The 13,047-nt window shown below is 37.0% G+C and overlaps 1 protein-coding gene and 1 long non-coding RNA gene across 7 annotated transcripts in view; one reads left to right on the forward strand and one right to left on the reverse strand.

The window, feature by feature from the left end:
• LOC129052414 (uncharacterized) overlaps positions 1–13,047 on the forward strand; it is a 66,323-nt gene that overhangs the window by 51,087 nt on the left and 2,189 nt on the right. The gene's annotated exons all lie outside the window — the stretch shown is intronic.
• LIPI (lipase I) overlaps positions 1–13,047 on the reverse strand; it is a 105,685-nt gene that overhangs the window by 20,409 nt on the left and 72,229 nt on the right. The window contains exon 11 of one of the 4 annotated variants that reach the window (XM_054542829.2): positions 548–889. The exons of the other annotated variants lie outside the window; for them this stretch is intronic. Within the exon in view, the coding sequence (XP_054398804.2) occupies positions 868–889 (22 nt within the window). The 3' untranslated portion in view covers positions 548–867. Of the gene's footprint in view, positions 1–547; positions 890–13,047 lie in introns of those variants that run through there. 4 annotated transcript variants of the gene reach the window in all.

Below are 13,047 nucleotides of genomic sequence, written 5' to 3' on the forward strand. Positions count from 1 at the left end.
TGACGTGGTCAGCCTGTTCATTGAGCTGTGTATTTATAGATAAGAGAAGGCATAATGAAAGTCAAAATGGGGACCAATCAGGGAATGGAAGAAAAATGAGAAGAAATGATTTAGCACCTAATATTAACTAAACACTTTACATGTATTATACCACTGAAAATAAATGTACAGAATGACGAGACAAATATAGAAAGAAAAGCAACCATTTTATGAATAAGAATTATTGAATGCATTTATATATATTTGTAATATAGCTTAATCAAATTTTGTTAAGATGTGTATTGATTATTGAATACTTAGGTAATAACTATAATTGTGCCCCACAAGAGTTAGTGAAAATATATGTGTTGTAATTTTCAGGATTTCAAACTAAAAAATTCTTAATTAAGATGTGTACCCAATTATACAATTACCATCTAGAATTATGTCATAACAACTTTTAGGCAAACTAAAGAGAGAATCATTTATTTAATTATTTGTATTTTAAAATTCTTATGTAATATAACTGCAGAAAAAAATTAATAAAACAGTTTGATGTCATGGAAGAATGAAGTCAGAAAAAAGAAAAAAATAACAATTTTAAAAGTTGATTGTGAATTAAAATATCCCTTAATATGATAGGTAAAATGCTGACTTTCAAAAAATACCTAAGTATAATAATCTTTTTGTTCAATAATGACTCTAATTGTATTTTTTTTTAAAAAAGCTTATTTCTCACTTGCCTTAAACAACTTGATTCTTCTCAAGTGAGGCACAACTCACACAACGTAGAAAAACATACATATACTACTCTTACTGTTCATTTTGCTTGAAGTTCCTGTTCCTTATTTGTATCACTTCTCAACATTTCTCTGAACCTGGACAGCATCATTTGAGGACCCAGGAAAAACTGGGGAGGGGGCGGTGGAGAGTGACAGCGGAGGAAAAATTTTAGGATTGATGAACAAACTTTGTAAAATTGTAAAGTTGGTTTTTAAAAAATTGCTACTTTTAGACACTCTTCAGAGTTCTAGAGTCCCAATCCCCATATTCTCCCAAAGTTTAGCCATAATGTTTAAGAGACAAAAGTGAAAGATAGCCGGGTGTGGTGGTGTGCACCTGTAACCCCAGCTATTTGGGAGGCTGAGGCAGGAGAATCGTGTGAACCCAGGATATGGAGGTTGCAGTGAGCCGAGATTGCGCTATTGCACTCCAGCCCAGGCAACAGTGCAAGACTCTGTCTAAGAAAGAGAGAGAGAGAGAGAGACAAAAGTGAAATATGAAAGATTTTAGCATCTGTGCCATGCCCTTGGACCAAGTTCAAGTTGACATTGCTACCACCACCACCACCTTGCCAATGAAGGACGAGGAAACCAGGCTCTCTCTGCTCTGCATATCTAGGATAATACCCATTACCATGCTATGGGCTGCTGAGAGACCAAGACTTGAGCAGACTGCACTGCCCACAGTTTCTTGCTCATTCTGCACACCTGAATAGAGCACCACCCTCTCTGGTCAGGAGCCCACACCTGGCATCATTTTGAGAGTTTAATGATATGCTGTGCCTGACCCTTGGGCCAAGTTTGAGGGGATGCAGCTGCAGCTGCCAACCAGCCAGAGGAGGGATGGAGAGATCAAGCTCTTCTAAGTACACTTAGGACAATAACTACTCCCCTAATGCCAGCAGCTGTGGGACTGAGGTCTAGCCTGCCCCATCCATCACAGCTACCAGGAACACCAACATGGACCAATTGTGTCCCAGTGCATTGCTCCACCACCACTATTGTCATCATCCACATGCTACCCAGAGATCTGAGAGCCTTCCCACACAGCTGGCTCACCACTCCCACTACTAACTTTTTTGTCGTTGTTGTTTTATTTTGTTTTGAGACAGAGTCTTGCTCTGTCACCCAGGCTGGAGTGCAGTGGCACGATCTCAGCTCTCTGCAAACTCTGCCTCCCAGGTTCATGCCATTCTCCTGCCTCAGCCTCCTGAGTAGCTGGGACTACAGGCACCCGCCACCACACCCGGCTAATTTTTTGTATTTTTAGTAGAGACAGGGTTTCATCATGTTAGCCAGGATGGTCTCGATCCCCTGACCTCGTGATGCACCCACCTCGGCCTCCCAAAGTGACCCACTACTAACTTTTAAACACGCTACTTGGAGGCCCCAAAATCATCCCTCCAGGACCAACTAGCACTGGGGCCAGTAGAGGCTGTTCTGGGGCCTAAAAACAGGCACATTTACCCCACTCTGCCACCACTGGGGTCTGAAGCCTGGTTCAGTTAGCATCCAAGTCCCCATCAAAACTTTGCCACAACATCAACTAATAACTCCACCTTAAGTCACTGAGGAAATCACAGTTAATACAGACTCTGTGTACTGCTGAAGAAGTCATACAAAATTATACTATCACAGGCACCCAAAATCAAAATCAATGTATCCTACTCAACCAACAATCTATAAACATCTTCAGGAAAAAATTCTCCCTTATAGAAGCAACTTTAAAAAACTCAAACAAGTGACTGCTACACCAGATGTGTAGATATCAGTAGAAGGACACAGAAACATGAAAAAGCGGGGAAATATGACACCACCAAGGGACCACAAGAGTACTCAAGCAATAGATCCCAACCAGAAAGAATTCCTTAAAGTGCCAGGTAAATAATTCAAAATATAGAATTTAAAGAAGCTCAATGAAATGTAAGAGAAACCTGAAAACTCATACAAAGACATCAGAACATCAAGTCAGGATATTAATGAGAAATTTACAAAGTTTCTTGAAAGAAAAAAAGCATAAATTCTAGAAGTAAAAATTTCATTGAAGGAAATACAAAATACATCCTAAAGCTTCAATAGGCTTCAACAATAAATTAGATCAAGAAGAAGAAAGAATCTCAGAACTCAAAGATAGGTTTTTAAAAATAATCCAGTCAGGCAAAAAACAAACAAACAAACAAAGCCTTTAACATCTTTTACTACATGAAGTGACCAAACTTATTGACTATTGGTATTCCAAAGGAGGAAGAGAGATCACAAAACTTAGAAAAACTACTTAAGGAAAGTGGATAAAAACTTCTCAAGTCTAACAGGAGAGTCAGACATGCAAATACAGGAGTCCCGCTATTTCCCAGGCAAATACACTGCAAATAGGACATCACTGTGGCATATTACCTTTAGGAGGTCTAAAGGCAAACTGAAAGAATTTTTAAATTAGCAAATGAAATGTTATCTAGTCACCTATAAAGGAAGTCCCATCAGAATAACAGAAGACTTTTTACCAGAAACCTTATGAGCCAGAAGATAATTGAATGACATTTTCAAAGCACTGAAAACACACACACACACACACACACACACACACACACACACACAACTTTTAGCTAAAATATTTATATTCTTCCAGAATAAGCTGCATAAATGAAGGAGAAATAAAGTATTTCCCAGACAAGCAAATGCAAAGAAAATTTTTCACCAATTAACAGGTCCTACAGGAAATGCTCAAAGGGGTCCTAAACATGGGAACAAAAAGTCAATATTCACCATCAGAAAAACACACAAATATAAAACTCACAGTTCTTATAAAACACTCACGCAAAGGAAGAAGATACAGGAATAAAATGGCAACACTACAGAATCTCATAAAACCACAAAGTTCTTCAAAAAGATAAATAAAATTGATAAACCACTAGCTAGGCTAACCAAAAACAGAGAAGATCCAAATAAACACAATCTGTAAAGAAAAAAGGGATATTACAACTGACACCACAGAAATACAAAAGATCTTGAGAGACTATTATGAACAACTATATGCTCACAAACTAGGAAACCTAGAGGAAGCGAGTAAATTTCTAGAAACGTAAACCTCCCAAGACTGAACCTAGAAGAAATAAAACACCTAAACAGACCAAAAATGAGTAGCAAGATTGAATCAACAATAAAATCTCACAACAATGACAACAAAAATGCCCAGGACCAGATGGATTCACAACCAAATTCTACCAAACACACAAGAAACTAATACACATCCTCATGAAACAACTCCAAAAATTGAGGAAGAAGGAATTCTATTCTTTCTAACTCATTCTAAGAGGCCAGTATCACCCTCATATGAAAACCAGATAAAGACACAACAAAACTACAGATTAATATCCCTGAAGAAAATAGATGCAAAAAATAGCAAATCAAATGCCATAGCACATTAAAAAAATAATACACTGTGATCATGTAGGATTTATCATGGGGATGCAAGGATAGTTCAACATGTGCAAATTAATAAATATGACATATCACATAAACAGAATGAAAGGCATCATCTCAATAGATGTAGAAAAAGCATTTGATAAAATTCCACATCTTTTCATGAGAAAAATTCTCAACAAACTAGACATAGAAGGAACATACCTCAGCATAATAAAGACAATAAATGACAGACTCACAGCCAGCATCAAACTTAATGGGGAAAAGTTGAAAGTATTTCCTTTAAAAATTGGAAAAATATAAGGATGTTCACTTTCACCACTCTTATTCAACACAGTACTGTAAGTTCTCACCCCAAATAAATCAAGCAAGAAAACAAAATAAAAGGCACACAAATTGGAAAAGAGGAAGTAAAATTATCTTTGTTTGCTGATGATATATTCTTATATCTCAAAAATCCTAAAGACTCCACCAAAAAAACTCTCGAATTTAATAAGTGAATTCAGAAAAGTTTCAGGATACAAAATTAACATAAAAAAATCAGTAGTGTTTCTATACACTAATAATGATCTAGCCAAGGACAAAATTAAAAAGACAATTTCATTTTGCAATGCTACAACACATTAAAATACCTAGGAATATAGTTAATCAAGGAGGTAAATCATCTCTTGGCCAAGCACAGTGGCTAATGCCACTGTGGGAGGCTGTGAGCTCTTTGGGAGGCTGAAGCTGGAGGATTGCTTGAGCTCCAGAGTTCAAGATCAGCCTGGGAAACATAGGGAGAACCCATTTCTACAAAAATAATTTTAAAAAAAATAGGCATGGTGGTGCATGCCTGTGGTCCCAGCTACTTGCGAGGTTGAGGTGGGAGGATCACTTGGGCCCAAAAAGTCAAGGCTGTAGTGAACTGTGATCATGCCAGTATACTTCAGCCTGGATGATAGAGTGAGATTCTGTCAAAAAACCAAAACAAAAACAGAACTCTGTAAGAAGAACAACATACTGATGAGAGAAATCATAGATGACACAAACAAATGGAAGATGGCCCATGCTCATGGATTGGAAAAATCAATATCATTAAAATGACCATACTGCCCAAAGCAATCTATAGATTCGATACAATTTCTATTGGATTACCAAAGTCATTTTTATAGGATTAGAAAAAAATCTAAAATTTGTATGGAATCAGAAGAGAGCCCAAATAACCAAATCAATCCTAAGCAAAAAGAACAAAGTTGGAGGCATCATATTACCTGACTTCAAATTACACTACAAGGCTAGAGTAGCCAAAACAGCATGGTACTGGTATAAAAATAGACACACAGATCAATGGAACAGAATAGAGAACACAGTAATAAAGCCATACCCTACAACCAACTGATCTCCAACAAAGTCAACAAAATAACACACTGATAAAAGGACACCCAATTCAATAAATAGTAGTAGGAAAATTGAATAGCCATAGGCAGAATAATGAAACTGGACCCCTGTCTCCCACCATATACAAAAGTTAATTCAAGATAAATCGAACACATAAACGTAAGACCAGGAACTATAAAAAAAAATCTTAGAAGAAAACCTAGGAAAAACTATTCTGGCCATTGGCAAAGAATATATGGTCAAATCCTCAAAAGCAAATGCAAAGAAACAAAAATAGACAAATGGGACTTAAACTAAAAAGCTTCTACACAAAAAGGAAACAATCAACAGAGTAAACAGAAAACTTACAGGATGGGAAAAAAATCATATGCAAACTATGCACCTGACAAAGGGTTAATGTTCAGAATCTATAAGTAACTCAAACAGCTCAAAAAGCAAAATAGTAAGAATAATCCAATTAAAAAGTGGGCGAGGACATGAATGTACATTTTTGTAAAGAAGACATACAAGCAACCAAGAAATATATGAAAAAACACTTGACATCACTAATCATCAAAGAAATGCAAATTAAAAGCACAGTGGGATTTTGGGAGGCAGGGCAAGATGGTGGAATAGAAAGCTCCACCATTCCCCACTGCTAAGACATAAAGTTAACAAGTATCTACACGGAAATAAAACACCTTCGTAACCAAAAAATCTGATAAGCACTCATAGTACCTAGTTTTAACTTCATCTCACTAACAGAGGAATTGAGGAGATAGAAAAATTGGTTCTGAGTCACTGGCACCACTCCTCCCCCATCCCCAGGAGTGGCAGCATGGTGCAGAGACCCTCTCTGGGTGCTAGGGGAAGGAGAACACAGCAATTGAGAGGCATTGAATTCTGTGCTGTTCTGTTAGAGCAAAAGGAAAAACCAGACCAATCTCAGTTGACACCAGCCCACGGAGGGAGCATTTAAACCAGGCCTTGCCAGAGGGGAATCAGCAATCCCAGTGGTCTAAACTTTAGTGTCAAGAAACCTCACCACTGAGGGCCAAAGTACTCTTTGCCTCTAAGTAAACTTGAAAGGCAGTCTAGGTCTTCAGGACTGCAACTTGTAGGTGAGTCCTAGGGCTGAACTAGGCCCAGAGGCAATAGATTGAGGGGCCATGTCACATACTGAGACATCAGTTAGGGAAGTTAAGGGAGTTCTGGCACTACCCCTTCCCTAACCTCAGGCTGCACAATTCGTGGCTCCAAAAAAAGACCCCTTCTTCCCACTTGAAGGAAGGAGAGGTAAGGGTGGGGAGGAGTTTGTCTTGCATCTAGCATAGCAGCTCAGCCACAACAGGATAAGGCAACAGTCAGAGTCCTAAGGCCCCCTCTCCCCCGTTGCAGGCTCTAGCTCCTAGAAAACATTTCTAGACATGCCCTGGCCCAGAAGGGACCCCACTGCCTTTGAGGAAAGAACCCAGTCCTGACAGCATTCATCGCCTGCTAACTGAAGAGCCCTTGGGCCCTGAATAACCAGCAGCAATACCCAGGTACTACATGCAGGGCCTTGGCGAACCTCAGAGATTTGCTGGCTTCAGGGACAAAACTGCCACAGGAGGGTAGAGCACCAAGTGGGTTCGTGGGGTTCACGATTCCAGGACTTGATTCTTGGATGGCATTTCTGGACCTGCCCTGATCCAGAGGGAGCCCACTGCCCTAAATGGTGAGTCCCAGGCTAGTTAGCATTCACCACCAGCTGACTTAAGAGAAATTGGGACTTAAGGGAAAATCACTGGTAGTCTGGCAGTACTTCTTCTATCCAAGGGTGGTGGTGCCTATGGGGTGAGGCTCTCCTGTCTTTGGAAAGGGGAGGGAAGAGGGGGAATGACTGTGTCTTGTAATTTGAGTGCCAGCTCAACTGCAATACAGTAGAATACCAGGTAGACTTCTAAGGTTTTTGACTGTAGTCACTGACTCCTGGACAGTACTTCTGGATCCACTCAGGGCCTGGGGGACCTCACCACCCTAAAAGGAAAAGCACAGGTCTGAATGGCTTGGCCACCTGCTGATTGTAGAACACCAGGGCCTTGAGTGAACATAGGCAGTTTCCAGGGAGGGGTTACAGTAGGTCTTGGGCAAGACCCAGTGCTGTACTGGCTTCAGGTCTGACCCAACACAGTCATAGTGGTGGTGGCCACAGGTGTGCTTGTGTCACTCCACCCCCAGATTTAGGTGGCTCAGAGCAGAGACAGAGAGACTCTGTATGTATGGGAAAATATAAGGAAAGATAACAAGAGTCTCTGCTGGTAATCCGGATAATTCTCCTGGATCTTGTCCAAGACCATCAAGGTGGTACCTCTATGAGTCTCCAAGAACCACAGCATTACTGGGCCTGGGGTGCTCCCTAAAGCAGAAACAGCTTAGATCACAACACTCAAGTTGTGACCCAAGTGCTTTAAAATATCTGGAATGCTCTCCTAAGAAGGATGACCAGAAATAAGCCCAGAAAGTGAGGACTACAATAAACACCTAACTCTTCAATACTCAGACACCGAAGAACATCTACTAGCATCAACACCATCCAGGAAAACATGACATCAACAAAGGAACTAAATAAGGCACCAGTAAACAATCCTGGAGAAACAGAACTATGTGACCTTTTAGACAAAGAATTCAAAATAGCAGTGTTGAGGAAACTAAAAGGAATTCAAAATAACACAGAGAAGGAATTCAGAATTCTATCAGATATATTTAACAAAGAGATTGAAATAATTAAAAAGAATCAAGCAGAAACTCTGGAGCTAAAAAACGCAGTGGCACACTAACAAAAGCATCACAGTCCTTTAATAGCAGAATGGATATAGCAGAAAGAAGAATTAGTGAACTTAAAGACAGCCTATTTGAAAATACACAGTCAGAAGAGAAAAAAGAATATAAAGCAATGTAGCATGCTTACAGGATCTAGAAAATAGCCTTAAAAGGGGAAATATAAGATTTATTCACCTGAAAAAGAAGGTAGAGAAAGAGATAGGGGTAGAACGTTTATTCAAAGGGATAATAACAGATCCAAGATAATAACAAATAACAGGGATAATACCCAAACCTAGAGAAAGATATCAATATCCAAGTACAAGAAAGTTATCGAATATCAAGCAGGTTTAACCGAAAGACTACCTTGAGGCATTTAATAATCAAACTCCCAAAGGTCAAGGATGAAAAAAGGATCCTAAGAGCAGCAAAAGAAACAAATAAAATGTAATGGAGCTCCAGTACACCTGGTGGCAGACTTTCAGTGGAAACCTTGTAGGCCAGGAGAGAGTGGCATGACATATTTAAAGTGCTGAAGGAAAAAAATAAGTTTACCGTACAGTAGTATATCCAGGGAAAATATTTTTCAAACATGAAGAAGAAATAAAGACTTTCCCAGAAAAACAAAAGCTGAGGGATTTCATTGATACCAGACCCTATTGATTACAACGTTCACCATTGAGGTTTTGGGCACAGTAATAGCCCAGACTTCACCACTCCACAATATATTCATATGAGAAATCTCCACCTGAACCCCCTAAACATAGATAAAAAATAAAGATTAAAAAATTAAAAAAAGATTTCAGGACAAGTAATATAACTGGATAGATAGATAGAAAAATAAAGATTTCAGGATAAATAATATAACTGTATATTGGCTGTCTGAGTTTATTCTCTAAATTAAAGACAGCTTTTTGGCTGTTCTTCAGTGAATACGTGCTCTCATTTATCTAAAGAACAGCATAATATTTTTAAAAGAATCTGGAAATGATTGAACTAAATCCAATTAAGCTGAATAACTAGAGGAGTTAAAACAAGTGTGCAAGGCACTCAGACTAAAGCTGCAAAATTTTGGTATCCATATAAATTTTATTAATTTTTTATCAAGGTATTTTTATAAGAAAAAGTCACCTGATTTTCTCCAATTATGGAATACTCATATATTTATTATATATTTGGAAAAAATTGTCCTTAGCCATTATTATGTTGTGATAGTTCTGCAATTTTAATGATTATATAACATTTAATATTACAGCTATTCCATAATCAGTGCATAAATTACCCTATTATTGAGCAGTCAATTTATTTATAATTTTTAGCATTGTTAATCAAATTGTAAATGTCTTCTATAGAAATACATACGTGCATTTTAGACCTTTCGTTTTATTTATTTAACGAACATTTACATAACACTTATATGCCAGGCAATACATTACATTCTTTATAAATATTACATTATTTAATCTTCTTAACAAGTCTGTAAAATAGACTATAACTATTCCCATTTTACCAGTAAGGAAAATGAGGCACAGAAAGGTTAGTCATATTTTCAAGGTAATAAAGCTAGTAATTAGCTGAACTGAAATTCGAGCCAGGATACTCTGGCTCCAAAGCTGACACTCTTAAATGTTACTTTCTGCTATGTCTCTGAAGTATAAATTCTAGAAGAGGATAGGGCCAGAAGTATTAACATTTGGGGATTATTAGAGTATTTTATTCGCTTATTTCCAAATTGTATACTGTACCCAGTATACAATTTATTAGTGTATTTTATTATTAGTGGGGATTATTAATGTATTTTATTCACTTATTTCCATTATATGTATACAATTTTACATACGTACAATTGGTGAAACAAGATGGCAATTTCAGTATAACTTCAACAATATACTTTTTTTCCATTTGGGAAGAGATATATTATGTCTCATTGCCTTCTATTGGGGTTAAGCATTTAAAAACATGTCTATTAATCATTTTTTCTTTCTTTTTAAAATTGTTCCCTGCCAATGTATTTATTTCTGCATTTATTCATTCAACAACTATTCATTTAGTGCCCAATATGTACCAGGCACGGTTCAAGGCACTTGAAATAAGTCTTTGAAGAAAATACATAGACTCAACGTCCTCAAGAAGCTTATCTTCTACCTGCAGAGATACAAACAATAAACAGCAAATATAAGTACAGAGGACAGTATAGATAATAACTCCTACCAGAACAACAAAAATAATTCCAGGTAAGAGGATTGAGAGTGGAAGAGCTGCTGCTCACAACTGTAAACAGGATGATAAAAGTAGGCTTCATTGAGAAAATGGCATTTGAGCAAAAGCTTGGAGGTAAGAAAGTTAGCCATCGGCACTTCAAGGGGAAGAAATTTCTAGGCAGAGGGAACATCCAGTACAAAGGTTCTAAGGAGGATCCTACCTGGTGTGTCCAAAGAACAGCAAAGAAGGCTGTCAGGATATAGCTAAGTGTACAGGTACAGTAGTCAAGACATTGAGATTGGGAGGTATGAGGCAGTGGAGATACTAGCTAGGTCATGTGGAGTTTGCAAGCTATTGTGAAAACTTTGGCTTTTCTTTGAAATGTGAAGGCAAGACTTTTGAGATTGTTGAGCAGAGGTGTGACATAACCCACTTTTAAAAGGGTCACTCTGGACACTGTACTGACAACAAATTATAGGACACAAAGCTAAAAGCAAGAGAACACTTAAGAGGCTATTTTAAGAATTCAAGGAGAGATGATAAAACTTAGTGAGTTTGTAGTAGTACAGGTGGTGAAGAATTCTGGATATTTTCAGAAGGTAGGAACAAAGAGATTTCATGATTGGATGATGAGTGAGAAGAAAAAGACTAGTCTATGATGAACCCAGGTTTCTTGGCTTAAACAACTGGAAGGATATTTCTTTCCATGTTTCAACTAGAATGTATTTTAAAAATATTTTTGTAAAATTTATTTATATATAAATAATTTAAATCCATCTATGTCATACACATTACAAAAGTTTTCTCAGTTTACTTTTGTTAATTTTGTTTGTGACATACAGTTTTAATTTTGTATATTTGTAGGCAACCGTAATATTTTTCTTTCAGTTTCCTGTCTTGGCTTTCATTATTGTGCAAATATAAACATTTGCCTAGATTTTCCTCCATTTTTTTGTTTACCAGTATACATTTAATACTTTACCATATCTAAAATTAATCTTGATATATGACATATCAAAGTCCTTTTCACTTGTCATTTATTCCAGCATCATTTTCTGTAATGCTATTCTTATCATCTACAAAATTCTATTTTGGAATTTTCCATTTATTCCATTATATTCTTCCTCAAGTATCAAATATCTTTATTGTTGTTTTGGAATATTACTGTTTCATAAAGCTGTGAACATTACATTCATTATTCAGTCCGTTTGGCTCATCTTATTATTTGTAATTCCAAATTGATTAGGAACAACCAAGCAACATCTACCTTAGATTTTGATTGGAGTCATGTTAATCTTGTAGGTGCATTTAACAAGAATGGCTATTGCTATAACATTGAATCTTCTACTCTGTTGATAATTTTTTGAATATTTGCAGAATTCCCTTCATCATCAAAGTTTTAAAATAAAATTTATAAGAATGGGTCTAAATGTTTGTTCTTTTCATTCTTTTAGTTCCTGGTTTTCAGTTCATCCTTTCCATTTGGGATCTGTATTTTCTTTTCCTCAGTTGAAGGGGAATTTTTTTTATTACATCTGCAGTTGGTTCTTCTGCTGTGTCTCCTCTTCAGCAACATTAGGTATCCAAAATATTGCATTTCAGTTATTTTACCCTAAGACCCTATTTTCTCTATTTTTATATCTCCTTATTCTATAAGTTATCGATAAATATATTTTCTACATTATTGGTCAAATCTATTATTTACTATTTTAATGTTGATACCAAATAACTTTAGTTTTTGTTTTTTTAACTCAGCCAACTTTCTTTTAACTGCAATCAGTTGTCCCATCATCTCACTCTTCACCCATTCTTACATGGATTTTTGTTTTCTTAAATACCATTGAGAACACTGAGCAATGCTTTATGGAACTTTCTTCTGTTTCCTGTTACACATCTTTTAACAAGTCAACTTATTTGTAAATCTTGATTGTTATACCTTTTCTTCTTGCATTGCTATGCTGCATTAGGCCTCATTTTGTTGTTGTTTTGTTGTGTTTTTCCTGTCCACTTCTGCTTAAATGATGAAAGTGGTAGCTGCCCTGGCATTTGCCCATGTACACAGAGGGTGGATTATCCTTGGTTCTTTTTACTGTCCCCATGAATGGAACTAAATTTCTGTTTCTCATCTTGAGCTTATGTGTTGTTTTATATGCAAATATTCTAGCTAAATTTCTGATGTCTGGCCAAGATTTACATTGTGTGCTGCCTCTGGACTGAGGAGGAAATTCTCTTGTATTTATGATACCATAGGGAGAAAACTTCATCCCTGGATAATATAAATTCTTTCAATTTAAATCCCAGGAAGAAAGCATGCACTACAACTTCTAGACATCTCTATTTATACTCCAAGTTTACATTTAGAAGGTATTAATAAGGCAACTAGGGGACAACAACCCCTGTTACAATGATGCAAAAAATCCTGGCCCCTTTACAGCCTAGCCTTAGTGAACTACAAATATAATTTCTATTCTTATGTTTAGTGGAGGCTTTGCATCTTCAAAAT

Source organism: Pongo abelii, chromosome 22 (assembly GCF_028885655.2).
Source record: "Pongo abelii isolate AG06213 chromosome 22, NHGRI_mPonAbe1-v2.0_pri, whole genome shotgun sequence".
Lineage (NCBI taxonomy): Eukaryota > Metazoa > Chordata > Mammalia > Primates > Hominidae > Pongo > Pongo abelii.